Raw genomic sequence first — 26191 nt, 5'->3', positions numbered from 1 at the left:
TATATCCTCGTAATATTTACCATTTTCAAAAAAGGGAATCCATTTTGCAATTCTTCGGTAAATTTACACACCCACTTTAGCGATACTATAAAAAAAACACAGGACACATTAGAGACAATTTATAGGTCATCGAAATCAATAACAGCGAGACTTTAAGTTACCGAATAGATTGTTTTCTCAGTTAAATAAACGTGCAGTGTAAATTAAAAATGTAATTTGTTTGAAATTTTTTTACCATTTTCAATAACAAGCTTGGTTTTTACATCCGTTCATTTTTTCTATCATATTGAAGAATACTTAATCTGTTTTCTAAATAATGAGATGTCTGTCCTATATAATCATAATTAAAATTATTACAAAGAACTTTTATATAAAATACTTTTAATTCTTTGATTTTAGATTTTTGACTGCTGAAATATTTTGATAACGTATCGACATTTATAATTCTCATGTATATTATAAATGGTTCTGATTCTGTTTATATAGTACAGAAATCTTGTTATTTACAAAATATATTAAAATAACATTTTAACAAACTAAGAAATACCAATGTTACAGCTGACATACATTTAGAAAACATTAATTTCTTTTAAGTCTACTTACAATTAACATAATATAAAGATATACAATAACTATTATTTAATAAACACATGGTTAATAAATATATAGAAAATGTTGTTCAATAAATCAAATCAACACAAAGAAGAACTTTTTCCAATAAAAAAGTGTTGCAGATATCAGTCTTCGTGATTTTTGTAACTTTTGACCTTCAATAACTTACACACCCGAAATGTTGAGACTTTTTACACAATTTTCGGAAAGCCAAAATCCATTTATTATCCCTCGATTTATAATCCCTTATTTTAAAATTAACTGATTTTCATATTCCAAAATGTTTAAACTAAATGTGAAGAATGTATCAAGAAATTTTTGTCAACAATCATCAGCCGAATTTTTTATAACTACGTTTTGTCAAAGGCTTACATTCACGCTTCTTAAAACAAGAAGCCGCATAGCCCCCAGGCAGGTAACTAATGACGGGGCCCCCTTAAGGAATTAGGAAACCAGGAAAAATTCACAAAATAATATCAATACGTTAGATTTGTGGTATCAACACATCAAGAAATACAGAATGATTTCCAAATGATGGGGCCCTCTTGGACCTGTCCCGGGGCTATAGCCCCCCCAAGCCCCTAGCTTAATCTGGCTCTGATCGTTGCTATCTCACTACTAAACAGCTCGGAGGACACAATAGATCGATAATCTAATTAAGCATCTATTATCCTCGTACAGCTTCCAGAATTCAATGATTAGTTCTCATGGTTTGTATTCATTTTAGATGATCAGTATTACTATCAAGTTGCCGTACCCGTCTCTCGTAAACGACGATCATTGGAAAGAAATTTTGTTTTTTATATGGTGTATTCCGATTGGGATATTTTTTCACCTTGCAGCTACCGCTATATTACAGAAAATACCTTTAACGTTGTTTTAACCTAACCATACTTATCCAAGATGGATTACATATATTTCATTTATGCAAAAATGTAAATCAAATTAATAGAATGTTAAATGTTTTATGTCATAAAATGCATAATAATCGCAAACTTTGATTGACAGCACACGTAACTGTTAAGTGTACGTATAAAGTGTTGATTAGACTACTAAGTGATTTTTGAAGGATAAAATTTTGAAAAATTATGTATGAGGTCAATGTTCACAATACTAATATATGTGTAAATAAGGAAACATTCGACATGGTTTTATTTACTATATATAGTTTGACTATACTAAGACGAATGAATCAAATATCGTCATGCGGTCTATCTAATATGTTTTCAAGAACGGTTACGAAGCAAAGTTAAGCTAAAGATCATAAAAACTTTTCATTTGAATAAGCTATTCTGGCTCTGAAAGAAATGCCGTACAATTGAACTAGCTAATGAAATAAATTACTATGTTGTTTTTTATTGATTATTTTTGGGTTCTAATATATAGAGTTATTTTGTTTATAAAATGATAAAATAAAGAAAAGACAGAGTGGCGGATTATAGAGGTTAAATGTCTAGAAATCCTGGTAAACGATTTTTAATAACATCCTGTACCACATTAGTAAATGTTACAACATTACAAAACTATGTACTCCTTTCCGTTTATAAGATAAGGTTTAATATAACGTTCAAATCGGCTGTACACACTAATTGATGATAATAAGTAGATAAGATGAAGGTTAATATTATCACATTTGATTATGCAAACAATAAAATACTTTTTTGTAGTACAATCTAACACAAGGAAACATCTATTATTGAAGAAACAGGAAATAAAAATATACCTTTTCAATACCCAACATAAAACAGTACAGTTTTTCCTATTCAACTTTTAATTTGAACCAAAATCTATCACTAGATAGGGCTGTTAGACTGTTGAGGGAAAGTGATATATCGAGAAGAAAATCAACAATCTAATTAGATAAACAATCAGCCTAGAAATCAATAGCATCAAAAACAACAAAATTAAAAGTCATAATAAGCTGACACGAGGCAGTCTCTTGCATTCCATTAATCGTTCACAGCGCTCTTTTGGGTATTCAACATGGCGACTATAATCTTGGTGGTAGCGACGAGAATGTCACTAACGACGTCATGATTTACGCTCACGACGGCCCATGTCAAGATATGTGTCGAATTGAGCATTGGAGACTTAACAGAATTTGAAAAACTCAATTTAATGCAGAGATATTATTAGTGTTTTCTGGAGCATTTTTGGGACGCATCACCCAATATCTTACATTTTGAGTTTACTTCAATGTAAATTAGTTGAATATCCACTAAAAAATTCAATGATATCCAAATTGAACACAATTTTTTGACACTTTGGCTTATTTTTTCTGTTTTGCCATTTGCTATTATTCACATCCCGTTCTTCACATCCAACTTGGGTAAGGTCACGTGCGATACCTTTTACGTAAATTTTACTTTGATTTGTTGATTAAAATGTATGAATCGTTCAATAACTAGTATTTATTTTGATTTGTCAACCCAAACCAAACGAATTTTCAATACTACAATCGGTAGGTTAAATAATCGTTTCTATAGGAGTCTTCTAAAACAAACAAAAAGAATCTCTGGAGGGAGTAGCTATAGAAACAATCTTAAGCTTGGAGCCTATGAAATTTTTCATAAAAGCCTCAAAAGGCGCCCTCTGATTGAGAGAGAGAGAGAACAAAAATTTTTAACAAATATACTGTAGGAAATGATCTAATGATCTAATAATTTCGAACATGTACTATATGATCACAAAACAGGCTCCAAGTTAAGGTATAAAATTAAACATCGCTACAAGAGGAGGATGGGATGAAAAATGCATCATAACAAAAAAAGAAATTTTCACAGGTGGCTCGATAACAAACGAAAAGGACCTCGCAACACGCCTCTGGGAAAAGTGGTTTCCCTTGATTTGGCTGCGTTTTAGATACGTAGGTCATAAGATAGAGCCAACTGAAGTCAGTATAACAGGATACCAGTGCAGTTTGCTTTTTGATCTTCTTTGCTCTACTTAGTAATGTAGCTTCCGTTAATTTATCCTAATTTTTGAAATAAAAATGTGTATTAATACTTCCTTTAAGTATATTCCCAGATTTTAGAGAATTACATAGGTACAGACTAGTAAGATCCAAATCATTTTATCCTAACATTGTTAAACTGGGCAGTTTCTCAAAGCTTGCTAGTTTCTCATTCATTTGATGAAAATTTTATTTAAACACCGCTCAAGATTTATCCTATTCACGGAATGGTCGCATTCAATGGACGAAACCGTTGTTGTAAACCCTAGCGGAATCGTTCACTGGCACATACGCTACAAACTCAACATGTTCTGGAGCGCACACCATGTTCCGGAACGCTATTAATTTGTGCTAGGTAACGGAACTAAAATGTGATAAAAGTAAATAAAAATTGATGCAGAGCCTGACCAGAAATTTTTTAAATCAAGTGTGTTCTGTGATCAAACAGTTTATATATACATAGAAAAGTGAGTGAGTGTTGGATACACATCGTAGTTCTTTAAAAAGAAAGTAGACAAAGTACCACTACATAATGTAACACTCGTATTCGTTTGAATGAACTAAACAAAAAGTAATCAATTCAGCCTCTATGTATAAAAAAACCGGCCGGCCAGCGAACGGTCAATACGTTTCCGATCACTACCGCTATCGCTAGGAAGCAGAAGCGCTAAGCGCTACTTCAGATGAAAGCGATCATTGTATGTGAAAATAAGGATATTTGTCTTCACTTTTTAAAGAATAAATTATGTGTACGAAGATATATTGAAAAATTCTTAGCGTACTATAGAACCAAACAAAATTTCAACGTAAAAATATTTTATTAGTCAACATATTCTCCTCTTAACGCAATATTTTGGTTAAGCATGGACCTGGTCAAGGCCAACCAGATATACATCCTCGTATTTGCCAAGTTTTTAAAAGAAAACGTCTTCATGTACTTGAATGTGTCCCATTAAAATAACTGGTAAATCTATCTCTCCTATAATGACATCAGTCTTCCCATATTTGTATTCTTCGACAATTATTTGAATGATAAAATCAACCCAATCACACTTTCGACCTTTTCATGGTATCTTGACTGACTGAGTTTGAATTCTCACCTGAGGTGTAAATATAGTGGTTAGTCTTCACAGTTATAAATATAGACAGGTATTCACGGTTGTTCTCGCACTCTTATACTTATGGTTGAAAGATACGCAGACATAGTCTTAAATTTCGAGAACCATAGTATGAAAAATTACTTACTTTGAATAAAACTTGTTGCAAATTTCATGTTCTATAATTTTTATGACATAATTGAAGCAATACAAATTGGAATAATTGCAAAGTTTTTTTACCTTTGACCTTCAATAACTTTTATAAGACAACCAAAAGGAATATGTAGACTAAAGGTGAGTGTATTATCTCGAATTCCAAGTTTATATCTAAATTGACTGGACTAATTATCATTGAAACCTACACATAAAGGTAAATAAATTCCGTTGTATGGTTTTCAATATAAATGTCCGTTAAGTAGGTATGTTTGTTATTTTTTCAACATTTTGATAAGAATTTATATAAATAAATTAATTTAGTTTCAATCTTATTTTGAGGTTAATTTTATATAATCAGAATTATACGTACATGGAGGAATTCTGGATATAATCCAATCATCTAACAGACTCGACTATTGTTATTGGTGAGTAGCCAAGTATTCTCAGACTCATCGTTAGTAATAAAAATCTTGTTTTAAAATGTGCAAAATGTGAATTCATATCATTTAAAGTGGAAATGGACGGCGCCAGTTTAAACATTAGTCGAGTTAGCATAAACAATTTATTTATTTATCTTCAAGCTGTAAATGAAATTATCAGACATGAACTGAAGATGGATATCGATAATTACACATTTTTTTGTGGTTAATTTTGATAATCCACAGAACATAATAAAAAATATTATGTACGTCTATTAGAACGATTACAATCCTACTTTTCTGCATAGTCACTAAATAAATTGAGGCACATATCTGCGGTTGACAAGCTTGGTCTCAATGTTGTGCCCACTACGATTTCCGCCATCCGCAGCTACTCATCTTCAAAACAATGTGATGTTATTCAATGTATTCTTATAAACAAGTAAAGAGATTTCTATTCAAACTCAACATAGCTGCAAAAAGTTTAAAAATGAAGATATCTGCAACAAAAACGAAATGCTTCACTACCTCAAAACACCTATCAGATACAAACTGGTTGTAGATGATGAAATTATACAACAAAAGATGGAATTTAAATATTTAGGCATAGAAATATCAGGATACGGTGATATCGAAGTGGAGGTAAGAAACCAACCGGCAAAAGCAGCACGAACCTTAGCTTACCTGAACGGTAAAATCTACCGAAACAAATATATCGGAATCGAGACCAAATCTACAAGGCTGTCATCCTGCCTATATTAACATACACAGCGGAAACAAGATCAGACACATCGAACACAAAGAGAATATTAGTAACCACCGGAATTAAAATAGTACGTAGGATCGCTAGGAAAACAGGGAGAGAAGTGAGGACATTATAAGAACATGTAAAATTGACAACGTGAACGAATGGATATTGGGAAGCACGAGAGAGGGGAACGATCGAATGAATGACGACAAAATTGTCCAAATAGCTAGAGAGAAGTGGCCCTTAGGACGCCGAAGCGTTGGAAGACACCGCAATAGATGGAGCGACAACTTCTCTAATAATTAAACGGCAGAGGATACGAGGAGAAACAAGCATTTTGCTAACATCAAAGAAACAAGAAGAAGAAAAAGGAACAAGTAAAAATCACTAGATTCGAGATTGGGACTAAAGAGAGAATGATGCATAAACTCCAATTAGAATCTGAGGTGCCGTTTGACGTGTGAGATCCGGTACTGTCATGCAAAAACAAAATTTTGAATACAAACTTTCTTCGTCACATGTTTGGACTCCTTTACTTAGTTTGTGGAAAGTTTGTAGAGATTAGAGTTTATTAGAAAGACATAATCATCGTTATTTTATGTATCCATCGATAATAATTTTAATTGGAATACACGTCATTACTCTGATTAATTTTATTGTTCTGCTAAATCCATTACCATTAATTATTTAATTACGAAAAGTATGGATATTTTTAGAAATTCAGTTTATCGAGCATCAAATGAAGAGGTGCTCCTACATCTAAAAATAACGTAATGAGTTTGAAAATACGAGAGCCGTTTGATGGAATCAAACTCTGTTTTTCAAGAAATGCGGCATCAAAACGTGCCTGAAAATCAGCACAATATTGGTTCTCCATTATATTTAGATAGAAGTATATTCCTTTGAGACAGAAAACATTATGACCATGACCTTATTGGCTGAAAAAACGGTTTCTGGGTACCCAAATTCACTTGTGTTACAAGAGCTTGCACTTTTAAAAGCACAAAACTACTTATAAATATAAATAGAACACTTTCAGGATAATATTTATATAATTTTATCACGGTTTCTTCAATTCCATTACTCGAAGTTATTTTTCTCTATTATTATCCAACAACGAATAGAAAATTGAAACTAATAGTTTTCTCAGATTTATGTGTTGTTTTGGTCCAGTTCAACTGCTCGCTTATGTGAATGAAGCAGATATTTACAATGTTTTAACATAAATAGAATATTCTATATAATTAATTCTGAATTTTCCCATAGCTATATAGATTTAATCATTTCTTTCTTAAAATCTAATTATAGTTTTACTCACTACCGGACTCATACGGGAGTGGTTTCTTAATAAGCATGTAACCCTAACTCCTTATATATTATATTAGTGATACAAAAATAAAAGATATTCTTTTTAACAGTGGTAACAATATTTTTTAACATAAGGGTAGTTTATATGAATTTTTAAAAGTACTTAAAGGTCAGCTTCAGTCTACATTTGTTAAATCGGTTAGTGACAATTCTATTGAGTTTCAACTATAATTTATTGTATAGCACTAATCTCATTTATTCAACCCTCTACATAAAAAAATGTTTCTAATACTGAAATATTTCACGATATGAATAGTTTAACCTGATTGTTTGAAATTATTTTGTTTAATTTGTTGGCAATGTTATTATTATAACAAGATTTTTTTTTACAGAATGGAAAAATCCCAAAATCCTCCACCTTATTCTCCTCCTCAACCTGGATTCCAGCCTCCTCCACCTCAACCTGGTTTCCAACCTCCTCCTCAAGGTGGATATCAAGGTCCCCCTCAAAGTGGATTCCGTCCTCAACAAGATACACAAACAGGTGAATATGAAACTAAAAATATCATTACAAAAATGAGTAAATTTTATAGTATTATGTTTTATACCATTCCTATATTGATTATATTGGTCTGTATTTTTTTTGTGGATTGGAACTAGCAATTCTTCCCCCATCCTTGTGATATTGCTTCTGACCTCTATACTTCCTTCACCCTTTCCCATATCCATGTTTTACCTTCTTTTATCGTAAGAACTGCTACGCTCGCTTTGTTATTTTTGATTCTCCGTATTGCCTCTTTGGCTTCTGCACAGATGATTTCTTCCACATTTGTATTTTCCTCAAGTTTTTCTTAACTCATAAAATTGTTACATTGAGTAGTTCCAAAAAGCAAAATATTGTTGGTGGTTTGGTTCATTCACGTGATATTATTTTAGGATTCTGGGTAAAATCTTATGGTTTAGCTGGGTTCGATCATTAGTTCTCTTTCAGCTGCATGTTTGAAACGTGCGTATTAGTGGTGCTTGTCACAAAAATAGGAAGCCTCGAGAAATGCGTCGCGATAAAATTTTGTGCGAAATGGGCGAAACCTACGGAAGAGTGTTAAAAGTGTTTTATAAATTTATTATTTCTATAAATACTTTTAAAATATGTATATCTTAAGTATTCGTTAACTGGAATCGAATCATTAAAAATTGGACGGCGTTATACGCCGTTATTTAGAAAGATGCACTCAATTGTCCTACTTGAAACTTGGAAAAAAATCATTATTATACCTTGTTAAGCTGCTACAACTGAATATTAGATTAAAAAACGTAAATAGACGAGTAAAATGTATCTGCTTGTAAGGGAGTTTGGTTAAAATAGAGTACCAGATGTGAATTGATCCCTTTTTGTAACCCATTCTTCTATTAAAACTTCGGTAGCCTTTTATCTGACGCAAATAATCGAATTATCCTTGACGATTCGGTTATTGCCATCCGTTTATTCAGTTTTTTTGCATTTAAAACCACATACTGACAAAACTTGACGTAATGCTTCTAAATTGATATAATTATACTCTGGATAATCTGCTACCTTCTGCTGTATTAATTCTAATGTCGCAACCTTGTTATCCTTATATAAACTATAAATTATCCTACGTATAAAATCTTGAGTAGCTTTGTCAACTGATTTCATTTTTCCTTTACATGTTTTTCCGTTCTGTGAATGATCCACAGCAACCCCTTTTGTGACTACTCGATAAATGGAAAATTTATTACTTAAATAATTCTCACCTAGTCATACCACTGCTTATCGCAAAAGTTGTATACATACGCCTTCCGACAGCTTCGGCCAATAGAAATTTATATTCACGATTTGATGTTTTCATTGGTAAACAGTAAGATGATGAGTCCACGGACGATTTGTTAGATGTTTACCGAATTTTATTTTTCATTTCTTAATTTGGTATGAGTGCCGTGCATATTTATGAAATATTGATTGTTGGATATTGGAAGAACTATACCTAAATTTGTAACACTACAACTTTTCACACGTTTTTATTGTTTTCCAAGTGCACCTTATGGATGTGTGGTTGTTTTTATCTCAGGTATATTATTTTACTATTTAGACTAAACTTTCAAATAAAACTAGTTCGTATTATGGTTTTGTTGCTCACCTCTATTGAAGTTTAAAAGAAAATCAACAGATGTCGCCCACTAATTTTCGTGAATAGAAGCGTAATAAAATCAAATAATACTTATCAAGAAAGAATTGTTGTTTCTGTGTTAGATATGGCACAAATTGTTCATGACGTGAAGACTTTTCAGTCTCCACTCCATGTCGTAATAGAAATTTATTGTGTTATTCCAAAAGGTTTTCTCCATATTCTCATATTTATACGATATAGTGAGAATCTGTGAGTCTGTGTACAATGAAAGTCAAAGCAGCGCCATTGAAATCATTCTGCAATGGAGTAGTTTACGAGAAAATTCATTCTTTCGTTTATATTAAGCTTATGATCACCTTCAAGGCATAAATAAGATACTTTCAACAACGTTGATCAGATATTGTTTCAATAAACGACAATCAACCAGCTCGAGGATTGCGAGAAATCTTGAAAATATTGAGCAGTAAACGTGTAATTTTCGCATTTCGTCAGGAAAATGCAGTCTATACTCGTATATGTTGACAACATACTGATAAATTACTATTTAAAATTTCTATAGTATCTTATTCAGAGATGAGACGCATTTTCATCTATACGGCTTTGTGAATAAGCAAAACTGCTGTTACTGATTCTCTGAGAACCCCGAAGGAAAACATCACAGACAAGTGAACTATGCCAAAGTGTTAGTATAGGCTGCAATGAACGTTTTCCCATTTAGGATAATGGTACTGCATGTACGATTACTGCTTCTCGATACAGAGGACTTGTTGAATAACTACCTAAAATCAAATCGCAATAATTTTGCCGGAGATGATAAGAACACTTGATTGCGGTAGAATGATGCCACCTTACGTACTACAAACCAATAAAAGTCTCCAGCACCATTTAGATGATCTCTAAACGGGGTAGTAACAACTAGCCACCCAGAAGTCCTGATTCAACCCTTTATTTTTTTCTTAGAAGTTACCTTGTGGGAAAAGTATGAATTATTACCCCAAACAATTGAGTTAAGACAAAGAATCCTTGAAAAAATTGTACATTTCTCGTTTTGTTTCAAATTAATTCAGCAGCGTGAAGGAAAACATCTTTATAATGGTATTATCCATAAAACAAATGTATAACTTTTTCTTTGTTGAAATATAGTATCAAAATGAGGAAAACCTTTGTTTTAACACGAGCGTATCATAATGTTTCAGAAAAAATACAATTAAAAATATTCTGCAATGTGTTTGTCTCTATTTATTTATCGATTTCTTGTTATTTTTCAGTAATTGTGACTCACACAGTGGCGCACGTACCGGTTGGACCATCTCCAACTTCTACAACATGTCCATCTTGCCATGCTCAGATAGTTACATCCGTTGAAACTGAAACGACTACAAAAACACATTTGTTTGCTTTACTTTTATGTCTTTTCGGGTAAGTCTAGAACTCACCGGCATTACAATAATTTCATTGCATTGTTGCACTGTTTTAGGAATTCGAAATACTTCATGAGTAATTAATTTAAATGGACTCTATCAGTATACATCCCTACTCATATTTTGTTGTAATTAGTCCTTAATTTACAATATTCCGTAAAAATATTAGTTAATACTATTTCCATTAAATATGAATATATTATTGGTTGGCGACAAAGTAATTTCGGTTTTGCAGTATAAAATAAAACATTTTTTTTGAAAAAAGAATAGTTTTGAATCAATTATATACTTTCCATTTTGCTCAATGACCTTTTGCCATATTTCTTTCAGCTGCATGATTCCGCGCTTATTAAATTTCTGGTACTTATCAGCAAAAAACTGAACCGGGTGCGATTGAAGGTCATCGTCATTTGTGAAAGTTTGATCTTTCAAAGTATACTGCAAACATCAAAATAAATGGTAATCAAATGGTGCCAGAACAGGGCTGTATTTGATATCACTTCCCAGCCAAACTCCAACAGTTTCCCACGAGTTGCTAAAGATGTCACAGGCCTTGCATTATCACGGTGGAACACTTAACCTTTCCGATTTGACAACTTTTCTTTCATTGCTTCATCCAGTTTCATTAATTGTTGACAGTAAACATCAAAATTTATCGTGTGGTTCCTTGAAAGCAGCTCCAAAAACACACCACCTTTGTAATCCCACTAAACTGACATCGTGAGTTTTTTTTGTTGTTTTTCAGCTTTCGATGTGGTTCATCATCATCATCACGATCGTTTTCCAATTATGTTACTGTACAGGACCCATTTTTCATCACCTGTGATGATTCTTTACCAGAAAGGATCGGTTTTATTTCGTTTAAGGTGTATATCGCAAATGTTGATTCTTTGTGTAAAATGAATTTCTTTCAATTCGTGAGATACCCGAATATCAAGCTTCTGAACTAGCCCAAGACATTTTAAGTGTTTTGCAATTGTTTTGTACAACCTCTCGAACAGTTATATGACGATTTTCTTCAATTATGACTTGGTCATCATTAACTTCATTAGACCGACCAGAACGTTGCTTATCTTTAAGGAGAAAATAACCAGAACGGAATTTTTTATGCTAATTCTGATACGTGCGTTCTATTAAGCAATCATCTCCATAAACTTCAGATATTTCTTTGTGAGCCGCAGCAGCTTTCTTTCCTTTACGGAAATAAAAAAAGTAAAATATGCCGAAAATGTTTATTTCTGCACTCTATTTAAAATGAACCCACAACTAAAAGTTTTAATAAAAATCACGCTCTACTTGCTTCTAAACCTAAAGTAACGTCAATGTGAACAGTATCACGTGACAAACGGCAAAGTACGGTATTAACATAAGTAATTCAAAAAATAAAGCAACGCTATCTATCAGTAAAAAGCGAAAGTACTTAGTTGACAACCTTATATATTAATTGAGCTTCCTTGTAACTGAACAGTTTTTATCTCATAGATATAACTTATATTTGCTACTATGAAAATATCTTTTATAATAAAGTTTATTCAACTTAATTTAAACAAGTACTCATCCGAATACTATTTTACTAAATGATTAGGTTGTAATTTTGCAGGTGTTAATAAATAAACATAATACATCCTTTTTGAAACGGTCATAATTCTACACCGATTTGAATTATTTACAAATGCCGAACTGCTTTTCGTTATAGCTTACTCATTTGTTATTCTTTAGGCAAAATATGCCGAATTGTTGAATTTTTCTAGTGTCTCAATATCATAAATTTGAATGTTTCATTATCTTTATTTTTTATTTATGTTTATAATGGTATTTAATTCTCAACAACACTGTAGAGTTCTCAGTACTCTGACATCACCATTCAGGCATTTTATCGTCGAAAACTTACGTTATCAAATAGGTTCTAAAGTCCATATTCTGTTTTAAACCAAACGCAAAATCCATAAAATGGTTGCGATAGTTGATTATTTATTATAATTATAAATCCACGAATATGTCTATGTATATAAGGAACTTACTTTTCACAATATCCTAGTTCATATTATAGTGATAAACGTCGATTTTTCATTATATACGCCAAATTTTGTTTTGAATGTTTTCTGTTTTCGTTGAAGAAGCTTCATAAAAATAATATCCAACTGTTTTTTCGATAACGTGGAGTAGATTACTAGAAATAATTTCGAGCAAATTGTTTATTTAAATTACAGCAATGGGCAACTATGAAATGTTGTAGGTATATTGATAATAACTGTGTTATAACGCAGTAAATACTGTTACTGATTAGAGGTTTTCTCTACGTAACAAAAGTCAAAACTGCACGTTGCACTCTCTGCTAAACATAGACAATGCCCCGACAAGGACGCGTTTTTTACCGTGGTTTTCCCTGTAAGTCTGCTTCACTAATTGTCATGACAATTTCAGGATAATTTAAGGAAACAGTACCCGTCAAGTTCTGATATTAGCTTATTATTGATATTGCTATTGATCATTGGGTTAACTATTGTTTAAATTTTTTTAGATATTTCAATCAAATTTATACTCTTGAAAGTCTATTTCAACAGTCATGTCTTCTTTGATTTCTTCTACTTCTTCTTGTTGGATGTACATAAATTGTTCAAATGTGGCTGGGTCATTGGTCTCTATTGTACTCAACTGGACATTTGGGAAAGACTGATCTTAACAATTGGTATACGCTGGAGAACACAGCAACCCGACTTTTTTCAGCCACATTTAGCACTACAACCTTTTTTGCAATTGCAAAAAATATTGTTGAGGAGTTTTTCTGTAGCAGGTGAGAGTAAAGTTTTAATCGGTTCCAGAGTATTACCTACCAATTTCCAAACCCAGTCTCCTGGGTTCAGTTGATTGCCTAGCCATGTTTGAACTTGAAAGTCTACTCGATACATGTGTTGAATAGCAGATGCCGATGTTGAAGGAAGACATGATAGCTGTACTTGTTTCGCGTATTTTTTACGGCATTTATCATAGTAAGTAATTTTTTTAGAGCTCCATAAACCCCAAGAAGCAAGCAAATTCCTTCCGTAATTATTGTTTGAGGTTTTGGATCAATTTCTGTAAATACTTTAGCGTAGTCACTCAAATATTTTTTTTGAATAATTTAAATACTGACTTTTTCCCGCTTCTGTACATTGCTGACGAACTGAGCTATAAAATAGCACAAATAAGTGCCTGATATGTATATGTGCATATGATGTATAATGTGGCTCTTAGAATCACGATATCTCAGGAATGGTAAGTCTTAGAAAAAATAATGCAGACAATTTTTGTGGAGAATTTCAAGATCTACAGCTTTGGTTTCAGGTTTTTGTTTTGATAAAACTTACCGTTACCGAGAAAAATCCAAAAAACCTAAAATTTTAACTTTTGACAACGAATAACTTTTGCAGCACACATAAGATCGATGGGGATTTTTAAAACTTTATTTGTAATGGTAAACTCCAGCCCTCCACTAATACTTGGCTTTCCGGAAACTTTTATTATTTCACTACTATTTTTATGCCTAAATTGACCGGACTATATTCGTATATTGAAATATTTAGATTAGATTTTCTTTCAAATTTTCACTAAATCTCTTGGAATTTCACATTGTTGGCATTCAATAATGATATTTTGGTTCAAATTGAAATTTGTGAAATAAATCATGGCCTGTCGCCAAATAGAGTTTCAAGTTTAAAATATCTTCGATACTTCAATGATTCGTGAACACGGCTTACAAGCCTATGGCTGGTAAATCGAATTCTATTCCGGAGGCGAATAATTTTTTTATAAAAATTTGTATATATTCACTAAAATATACTCTGATAAGGTGAAATAGCATATTGTACAGAAATGTAAAGGAAAGTTGGTTATATAGAAATGATTATTTTCTAATAATTAGCTGAAAACTTTACTATTGAGTAAAGTTAAAATTCATTGTCATCTTATATATTAAAAAAATTGATGATTTCCATTCCGAGTCCGTTCAGGCGTTCTACCCAACCGATTTGCTTAATGTTTTTTTCAATGAAAGGTATTGATGCACATATCAGCCATCAACCATCGGATTTCATCTAATTTTCACCATTCTCAAGTTATACTCAAATGCACACATACACACGTTCTATCCTAAATATCTCAGGTTCTATTCAAGATAGAGACTTAGTTTTGGTTTAAGAACACTTGCTGAAACACCTTCTTTCTTTTGAGTTTTTGAGCATTTGAATCGGTTGAGTTGGAGAGGAGCTAGGCGCGTACATTCAATGTGGAGTTATGGATTTTCGTAGGATTTTGGCAATTTTTCTACATTCAAAGATCTATATCTCAGGTTCCAATATAGCTACAAAGTTCGTTCTTTTCTATTATAATGATTTCTGATACTTATTTAATGGATTCCATGCGAGCGAAGCCGCGGGTAAAAGCTAGTAGACACTATTGTACAATGTAATAAATTTAAAATTATTAGAGACAGATTGTAATGTGTGAAATAGTTAGTTGTTTTACAAGTGTTGAAAAATAAATTTTCTGTACGTGTACATGAAAAAAGCTTTCGACCGACTACAGCGCGATGTTTTATCTATGAGCATTCAATAAACTACCAGATTTAACGGATATGTACTACCATTTTATAATGATTATTGATGTTAATTGTAATAGTAGAGTTATTGAAACTATTTATTATGTCAGAAGACAGGTTATGAAACAAGGAATAAAATTACTGAAGTCAACTATTGTCTTCAATGTTTGGGGAAGCTGCAGAATTTGAGAGAAAGGAAGTTATTGTTCTGTGACAAGTTTTCACGATTAGGCAACACAAAATAGAATTTGTTGTTTCCACATAGAAGTCCTAGTTACACAGAAATATCTCTTTACTTTCTAGTTTCGCCTTAACAACGAAAATATTAACTTCTTTAGCAACAGTGATCGATATAACCGCTCGTAGGAAAAAATAGTTGAAGAGTTGATGAACATGTAATATCATAAAGTGTGGTCGTTTGATGTGAGTTACTTCTGGAGCAATGGAAAAAGTTAAAGCGCCCACACTTCATTATATTAGTATTGTTCATTTATACTTCTATTTTTTCACACATTACAACCATTTTTTAATAATATTGACTATCATAATGTACGTTAATATCTATAACAATGAATTTTAACTTTACTCAATAGCGAATTTTTTAGTTGATTATTATAAGGTAATAATTCCTATATGACCAGCTTTGTTCTAATTTCTGTAACTATATGTTCACAATATACTTATTTAAATCATTTTTGAATACTAATTGCGTCAATATTTACACCAAAACCTATAGTGCTTTTCAAATAGAGTTTGGTTTTCAAGCCTTTTTTATTCAATTTTAATTACAATTTTAATTTAAAAAAAACCATTTGGAAACATTGTTTCCAAAAGAATTTTATACAAATTGTAAACTCCACTTTTTATGTATTGCGCCAATTATATTATTAGCTATAAAAATCTATAGTATAATACTATGATTACTATTTCCTTACTAATTCAAGGTTATTATTAGTAAACAAGGTAATCAAATATAATTGTCGGTAATGAGGTATCAAGGAAATTATCCTTTTTTTTGGACATTCCACATTCATATTTCTTTACAGTTGTGTGGCTAATTCGTTCATTGGTTGCACTATTTTTTTGAAACAATAGAGTAGCCTTGACTTAATCGCGTAGCAGGGTTATTATTGTTAATATATTCAGTCTCTTCAGTAACCTCGTAAACAGATATTTGTTTAGCTTATCGTCTCGGCGAATATAACCTTGGACGCCCCGATTATTTTCAGGGGAGTGCCTAATTTTTTATAAATCTTCATTTTGTGAGGAAGTTCCACCAATTGATCAATAGTCAGTCAATAAGGATTAAAATTAATGTAGCTATTACTGAAAGCCTGTTTTTTATCATTATTCTTGATTTTGGCATACCTACATTAAAAGAATTTATTATTGAAAAATGTTAAATTTTATTCATTCATTACGTATTTGGAAACATATGAACACATGAAAGTCTATGAGAAATTTGAAACTAAATATGTTGAGATTAAAATTTTGTTCATCTGGGCATATCAAATTTTTAATAAAAATTTGAAAATTGTGAATCTGCAGAAAAAATTAAAAATTAGTTGCAAAAATTAATAAAAATTGTTACTAGAGGAATTCAATGAAATAAGAAGCAAAAAACTATCACTTTTTCAAAGAATCAAATCACTAATGTGACAAAATAAAACCCTTTTTTCAATTCAATATGCTTTTCAATGTTCTCCCTCTGCGCATTTATATTTTCTCACTATCATGAGTTGATATGTCGTATCAAAGTATGTTTGGTTAAATTTAAATATTTACTTACTACCAGTACTACCTGGGGATGATATAAATAGCAAAAATGTATAAAAACCCCGATTCTTTTTGTTACTGCACACCCAAATGTCATCCAACTTCTAATGAACAGTACTTATATTTGTCTGAACTGAAGTAAAATATTTTTGATAGCAAATATCCACATATATTTATTGTTTTACATTTAGAATTTGACGCAATTTTGATATTGTAAAACTTATGTATGTATGCTGGGAAATAAATGACTTCTGAAAATATCATAAAAAAGATGAAAATAAGGACATAAACATTATGTATTCAAATTCCTTTAGCCAAATTTTTATGGATCTAGTTACAAAATCAATCTTTATTACTTAATTTCATTTTAATCCAATCGCAACCGTTAATAATAAAATATTAAGGTCATTATTATACAAGTTACGAAAGATTATAACAAATGAGTGTTGAATGATGCTCAAGAAATTTATACTAAGAACTTAATAGGTAGTAAAAGAAACATTGACCTCAAGTTTAAATAATTTTTATCAAAGTTTTATTAAAAATAAAAAAATCAAACAGATTTAAAAAAAACTACACTTTATTTAAAAAGCACTAAAAAATACAAAATAAAATTTTTGGCGTCACTCTTGCTACAATTGGTCTTCAAGAATTATTTAAATGATAGATGATAATGATTTGATGCTTGAAAAAGTTATCATTGTGAGCATATATGTACCTACAGGAATGTTGTTTTTATATTAATAACTAATAACTAATAACTAGCTCAAAAATCCGCTATTGAGTAAAGTTAAAATTCATTGTCATGAATTCTAATGTAGGTACACTATTAAACAATGGTTGTAATGTGTAAAAAATAGTTAAAGTGTAAATGAACGTAGTAATACCATGAATCGTGGGCGTTTTAAATATTATATGTACTTACTGTATACATCGAACGCCCACACTTAGAGAAAAAGGGAGAGAGAAATGCTTTATTGTCAAAAAATTGTTACAATTTGTAGACAAAAGCTGGTAAAAACTAAAAACAAACATAAAATAAATAAATAAAGATAATAAAAATGAAATAAAATGTCAAAATACAGAAGAAAACCACAATGAGTAACAAAATTATAGGTAATAATATATAAATCGTATATGAGTCCACAGCAAAAATTAGAACAGTATACCCGGAATTGAATATTATTATTATAATAGAAGTCGTTTATAGAATAAAAGGCACTTTCCACTGTTTCCAGCAAATATGCCCTCAAATTATCGCGAAATGCAGGAAAAGATGATATCGTTTTGATTTCAATTGGCAAGTGATTGTGCATTTTTTTGCACTGTAAAATATTGAGTCCTTAACTAATTCGGAACGTGGAGTAGGTAGATGAAGGTCAAGATCCGCGTTCCTAAGTGGATAGTCATGTAACGACCTTTCTGAAATTGGAGAAGCTTGCTTACGAATTAGGCAAACGGATTAAAAGATGAATAAGGAAGGAAGATTCAGAATTTTTAATCTTTTAAAGAAGTCCCTGCAGTGAGTCCTGCTGTTTAGTCCGAGTGAATATCTAACAGCTCTCTTTGCACCACACGCATCCCAGAAGGGAAAGGCATATCGGAGATGCCACTCAATAAGGGCATAATAGACTGTTAAGGAGGTGGATAAGTTCAGTTCTTTGGAAACTGATCTCAGCGCAAAAGGAGGAACTTAATTTTTTAGATAAGGCTGCAATATATAACAAGTCTTATAAATTTTACAAATTCAACGACCTCAATGGTGGGGCTATTTAATAAAAAAGATAAAAAAGGCTGCAATGTGATAAAACTTTGGTTTTAAAAACGTTGAGACAGAGAAGATTAGAATCGCACCATGATTTAATGGTGATTAGGTCACTAGATATGGTCGAGAAACAAGTGTCGTCTGCAAAAAGACATTTTTTACCACTGATGTCTAGATAGGCGATGTCGTTTATAAACAGAAGAAACAAAATAGAGCATAGAACTGAGCCCTGAGGCATTCTATTGGCTTGCAAGAAGACATCCTTGTATCAACCCTTACAAGCCGACTTTTGTTGGTAAGGTATGACTTGAACCATGCGAAAGGTGTTCCCTTGAAACCGTAGTACAGCAATTTGTTGATTAAAATATTATGATTAACACAATCGAAAGAAAAATTACAAAAATTTGTTGCAGCGGAGTGATGCCTGTTTAGGATAGACTACACATTATTTAGGAGGGAGAATATAGCATCATTTGTGCATTTGTTTCATAAAAACCCAAATTGATGGGTAGTAAGTATTTTATATTTAAACACAAATGATAAAAGCCTCTGTTTGACCAATCTTTCTATGATCTCAGATAACGTGGCAAGTGCAATTGGGCGATAATTCGATGCTTGATTTTTATCTCCTCCTTTATGCAGAGGTATAATTATAGCTGTCTAAGGCAATTGGGAAAAATGCCATTTTGCAATGAAACGTTAATTAAAGTGGTAAGGTGATTTGATTTGTAATCGTGCAGACTCGAATTTTTGATGTCATTAATTGCATTGTGAAGCTCTGCTAAAACTACGAGCATAAAAAAGAAACTATGTAAGTTAGTATTTACATCAGTAAGATATGAAAGCGAATCATGAGATGGAGTTATAGAATTTGATAAATTTTTGGCTACATTCACAAAGTAAAAAGCACTGTGGGCACCCACCCACAGTACACTGGATAGAATTTTCTAAAAATAGCAAGTATCGGTGTATTCGTAATATATTTTGTAAAATAATTATACCTGAAACTGTTTTTGAATATTTCTAGATATAAAAATATACTACTAGTATCTTTGTTTGGAAATATATTGGTACACCGTTTCTTCAAAGTTTGTTTCTTGCCGTATGCTGTGAGGATTAATTAATCATATTTCCGTTCCAAAACGTGATAGTGGTCAGCGTTATTATCGACTAATACATACACTTTGTCTTGGAACGACATTATTTAAATCACATATTTTGTATAGATCCATAGAACATAATTTATCTCAGTTCTAGTTTATTATATTCTTTTCTTCACTTTGTTTCGTTATTTGTTTGTTTGTGAGTGAATCCACAATCTTGTTGACTCAATTTTGATTTGAAATAAACACCTCGAATCTTTTTAAAACTAAAACACCTTAAATAGATGTATATAGTGCGATCCATGAGTTTTTTGCCTCATATAGTAGAGTGCGTTCGCAGAAATCTTATGTACGCGTTAGTAACAAGTCTCAACAAGCTTTACACAAAGTTTCAAAATGCTGCTTCGATCCATTATAGTAGGGCTCGAACGAACACTAGGTCAAGTTGTTTTGAAAAATTTCTTAAATTAAGTTTCGCCGTCTTTGGCTAAGAAGGATTAACACCAACACAAATCAAAAACGGAATAGAGGCTATTTACGGTGACTTATGTCCATCCTTGTTAACATTTAATAGTTGGTTTAAGTTGTTTCGTTCTAATTGACCGGTGCAAAAACAAAAGAAATTTCAGCACTGACCAGAATTTCTAAAAGTTTTCTAAGGTTCTAAGGCAAAAGTGCAAAGCAATATCGAGTAGAATATAGTGAGAAATTTTTAGAGCTTGGCTGCGAGAACCAAGAAAGTGTAATCCAATCTATTGTAACGGTCTTTTGCTATATGCAACATCCAAAAGAGATTCCATGGAGTAGCATAGTAAAGGAGATCCTGTGCCAAAAAAGCAAAAGTCACGAAGAGCACCAAAAAATTGATGGCTACAATATTTTTCGACTTCGAGAGTATCCTTTTTAAGAAATCAAATACAACCGTGAACGCGGTATATTACTCTGACTTAGTAAGGTAGTTGCGCCAAAAAATTATCTAAAATTGCGTGGCAAAATCAGCCGAGGTTTGCGCTTGACGCATGACAATGATCCAGTCCACACTGCTTCGTTTTCCAAGGCTACTGCACAAGAATGTGGCTCCCAGAGATTCAACACCCACATATAGCTCTGATCTGACTATTTTTTGTTCGCAAAGGTGAAAGCCGAATTAAGGGTAAAACATTTTAACAGCCACGATAAAACTAAATAGGCGGTTTGAGAATACTCACTTTAGACAAAATAATTAATTGAAACAGCACTCAATTTCCATGTGGAAATGAATATTTTTTGTAAAAATTTTTGAGACCTGATATTAAACCTTTTATATTTGACACTTGATATATATCATATTATATTCAGGATTAATTAGATACATTGTTACCTTTTCTTTCCACTAAATTTAATTAATTTAGAATGAATAATTCAGTTGTATGCAATTGCATACTTATCACCTGATATTTTAGTTTCGATAGAATATTAATTACTTCAACAGTAATTATGTTTTTACTAGAATGATTTTGCTTAATAATATGGACTTCTCATAAATTTTCTAACAATATAAAAGGATAATTTAATTTATTCAATTCAGGCATTTGAAGGAAAAAATGGTTAAAAATCTGGACCATTTATTGAACCATTAATTAATACCTTTTCATATAAACGAAGCCGTGTTTATTACAAAGTGATACTCGTATTTCTATGAAAAAGTTTCGAAAAGAAGATATGAAATAATTGAAACCACTATAATAAATTATAATGTACAAAATTTGTGGTATTGAAGAGATCTCAATTCCCCTATAATACTTTTTATGATTGCAATTTATATTTAAATATTTCTGCCCTGTTCTCCCTCTGTCAATTTTTAAAAAAATTCTCGAAATATTTCAGGATATCACTTTGCATTTAGTAAATGCAAATCATCCTTCGAGTTTGCCGATGTTTCGACACAAATGCTGTACTTATATAATTATAAGTTGATTCCAACGTTTATGCTTATATTTTTATCTTTAATTAATTTTCGGTATCATCATTATTTCAAATTCAGGATTGATTATGTTTAAATTTTATTGATTATTATACAATGATTTCTTTTTCAGGTGTTGGCCATGCTGCTGCATTCCGTATTGTATGGATTCATGCCAAGCCAAAACCCATTATTGTCCAAACTGTAGAGCATACATAGGAAAATATGAAAATTAAAAATTTTATTATGTTTAATTCAAAACTTTGAATATATAGTACTTCCGCTTTAAGATTACAATGCCAATGTACATAGGCGTTACGTTCTATAATATTTCAGGGAGATTTTAAAATTGATTGTTTTTATGCTTATCGAAGTTTTGTAATAAAAAATACATTTATATAAATAAATATTCACCTCAATATTTTATGCTTAAACAGTATAATTTTTTCGTATACTTTATAGTATTTAAATCAATTTGTACTATATACCTATTATATACCAAAATTTGGTGATTTTCAAAAGAAACAATTTCTAATTTTTTGGTCGCTCAAATTTTATTTCTTAATACTTTTTTTGTTAGTAATTATAACTTAAAATGATAAGTAATTGATCAGCTAATTAGAACAGACTATATGCAATGAAATACTAATTTATTTTGTCATATAAATTAACAGATTTCCACATACGGGATTGAGGAAAAAATGAAGAAGGTTTTTGATTAAACTCGCATGTTTCATTTAACTTCATTCTATTCTTTAAAACTATTTATACTAAGATCTTCAAAAAATTCTATTGTGTTTGCGATACTTATATAATAGATATTAAGTTATTACTAAATCAAAAAAGTTCTTCACTTCCAAGAAGAAGCGGTGTAGTGATTCTAAAAAACATTCTAGTTATTCTAGAATTATTACTAATGCTTGAGTAGATTACAGACTTGATTTTGTATTAATCTGTTAATTATATTACAATTAGGTGATTTTATTTTGAAGAAATTTGTGATTTTAATAGGGGTTTATTCTTAAATAATAACCTTGTTATAAGTGCCTTTGTTTTTCACATCAACAATACCCTATGAACATTCCATGGATTCCTTGAACGTATAAGTATTACCAGCAAATTCTTAGTTCATTATATGTCTTCCTAGGGAAGTATATAAACGACATTGATTGAGCATCCTTCCCTATTCTTTGTAAAATTCAATTTTGTAAGATACCTTCTATCATGACTCTTTTTCAAAAGCTACTAATAAAGTTTTTAGTAAAAACGTTGAATAAATCTTTTTGGACATGTGTAATATTTATATTGCCATCATTAGGATACTTTATTTCATTAAAAAAATATTAACACAAAACTTGAGTGCATGTTTATACGTCTTTAAGGTATATTCAATTCATCCTTGGTTATTTAATAAACACTATGAGTGTTCTGTATGTTATATTGTGAACAATCTAGATATTATGGTTCACATAATAAATACAGGTTTATGTTACATACCAAAAATGTGTCATTTAATTCATTTGTAATTTTTACTTTCTAATAATATTTTGTTGAGTAATGTTATAATTTTATCTACCTAAATTTAATTACATGCTATTTACTTACAGTGTATACAAAAGTATAGATAAGATAAAAATATTGATCCTTTTGAGATATATCTATTTTAATATTTGTATGTTTTATACAGTTAAGAATATTGTAGTCACCAATTCACATTAAAAGAAATTATTTTGCAGATATGTTGTTTTCTATTTATTATCTTAATTCTCAACCTTTTTATTATCTTAATTCTCAACCTTTTGATAGTCAAATAACATGGATGAGGTCAATAAACACCATAAATCATTATATTAGAAAGGGTTAGTTTAAACAAGAACCAAACAAAGTGGCCTCCAAATAAAAAAATTAGTGAAATAAATGATGTCACACATATTCTTTGAAGTTAATCCACCCTCAATATTAATACTCCCTTTTATCTTTGGTTCATTACCAAATTTATCGAATTACAAGGAGTATCAAGTAATAAATGTATAGATCATGCGAAATATATATATATATATATATATATATATATATATATATATATATATATATATATATATATATATATATATATATTTGTATACACTACAACCCAAAGGATCTATTGTGTCCCCCTTTCTTGCTGCGGTACTGGAGAACCCAGTGGTTACAGCTTATCCGTTAATCCCACTCCTTTTAAAAAGTCTAGAATGTGGAATGGTTGTCATTGCCAGAGATTTTGGTCTTCTATTTCAAGCGCTCCCAGGTGTAGTGCTCTGGAGTTCCTTAGTGTTTCACAGGCTTCCCTATTAAGTTCCTATTCCAGTTCCGTTTGTTGTTTTTAATCTGTCTGAATACCATTTGATGGCATTTCTATTCATTTCTTGTATGGTGTTTTGGTACCACTTACTTTTACAGTTTATTATTGAGGTGAAGTTTTTCTCAAACCTAAACTTTTTCGATGCAATGTCTTTAGTCATGTCCCAGGGTTGGTCATTATTTAGGAAAGGGGTTTTCTTTGATGATTCCGTCTCTGAACATTCTAAGTGATGACACGTTTTTCATTACTATGTGGAGAGGTGGGAGATTTAGAATCAATTCTATTGCAGTTGTTGGGCAAGATTTCATAGCTTTAATTGCCCATAAGCAAGCCAATCTTCGTACTTTTGAGATATTGTTCCTCGTGGTATTCAGACTAGTTCTAGTACCGCAAACCACTGGCCCATTTGTGATTATTGGTCTCATAACTGCCATGTACATCCACCTTAGGATCTTATGATCTCTCTGCAAGGTTTCTGTACACCATCAGAGCTTTTGTGGATTTTGGTGATTATCTCTTTTTCATGTTTGTTCCAAAGAAATTTATTATCTAGTGTGAGTCCCAGATATTTCCCCCTGTTTTCCACTCGATTACTTGCCGGTCTAGCTTGATGGGCTTGAGGTTGAGTTTTTTCTTCCTAGTGAAGGAAATTAGGTAGGTCTGGTTCGGATATTGTATCCTTGGCAGGGTATGCCAAGTTCAGTCAGCCCACGTAAGAGCTTGTCTACTACTAAGGTCCCTATAAGTAAGAACGCGACTCCCCCTTGTGGGCATCCTCTGTTTGCAGTGACTGAAATGGTGTCTTGTCCTACTTTCATTTCTGCTGTTCTAGTAGATAGTAGTTGTGTAAAAATCCAGAATAGAACCATGTCATTTAACTAGCATGTAAGTTTTCTTTAACCAAAAGCCTAAACGGACAAATACCAAATGCAAATAACTTGCAAATTTTGAGATAAGGAAGTTCTGGATGCTTCAGATTTATTTTTATCTTCGAATTAAGAATTCCATACATCCTGAATTCGCAATATACATTAATATTACTCAGAGAAGGGCTCATATTTTACATAACGATATGTACCAATTATGTTTATTTTGTTGTATTCAGAATCAAAGCACCTAAGACTAATGAAAATTATCTAACTGCTTGCATTATTTTCACATTTTTAGTATATGTCATGTTAATGCTTGGTACACCTTTTTGATTCCACTATAAAGAAAACAATTTTTCTGTATAAATCAATGACTTAAGTTAGTAAATGTTTTTGTTATAGAGCAAGTATTAATTTAAATTCATATTACATAAAAACTCTATTTAAAACTAAACTACCCTATTCCCCTTCACAAATCTTCTAAATTCTTTTATAAATTATTCCAAATAGTACTTTCGATTCATTACTAATTATGCTGATTAGTATAATAATCGCCTTACAATTTATAATTAGGTTTCTTAATTATTGGTAATAAAATGGATATCATCGAATACTCCTTCTGTTAGCTTACAATCAACAAGTTGTTATTTGATGAAAATATATTGTTTGTGTTTGTTTTCTGTAGCATCTATTTTTCTATTTCTGTTAAATTCAAAACTAATGAAAAAATTAAAACTACTAGATAAACCGATTTATAAAAAAGGATTGGACATACAATTTGTGAATGGTGAACGTTGCCAAATTCCATTGAGACACAATAAAACAATGAATATCTTTTTTCATAGATCTACAGAAAACTACCAGTATTTTCGAAAACATTTCCACAAATACTTTAAACACTTATTAATTAAATTCATTAGTCACACGTTTTTATAATATCTCACATCATATAATT

The 26191-nt window shown here is 31.2% G+C and overlaps 1 protein-coding gene across 1 annotated transcript in view; it reads left to right on the top strand.

Annotated features, from left to right (window-relative positions):
- LOC130898050 (lipopolysaccharide-induced tumor necrosis factor-alpha factor homolog) overlaps positions 1-23761 on the top strand; it is a 46619-nt gene extending 22858 nt beyond the window's left edge. The window contains exons 2-4 of the mRNA XM_057807085.1: positions 7686-7837; positions 10712-10862; positions 22160-23761. Of these exons, the coding sequence (XP_057663068.1) occupies positions 7687-7837; positions 10712-10862; positions 22160-22262 (405 nt within the window). The 5' untranslated portion in view covers position 7686 and the 3' untranslated portion in view covers positions 22263-23761. The remainder of the gene's footprint in view (positions 1-7685; positions 7838-10711; positions 10863-22159) is intronic.
- The last annotated feature ends 2430 nt before the right edge of the window (positions 23762-26191 follow it).

Source organism: Diorhabda carinulata, chromosome 9 (genome assembly GCF_026250575.1).
Source record: "Diorhabda carinulata isolate Delta chromosome 9, icDioCari1.1, whole genome shotgun sequence".
Taxonomy (NCBI): Eukaryota; Metazoa; Arthropoda; class Insecta; order Coleoptera; family Chrysomelidae; genus Diorhabda; species Diorhabda carinulata.
The sequence above is the reverse complement of the archived record's forward strand: the minus strand, read 5'-3'. Positions and strand labels throughout refer to the sequence as shown.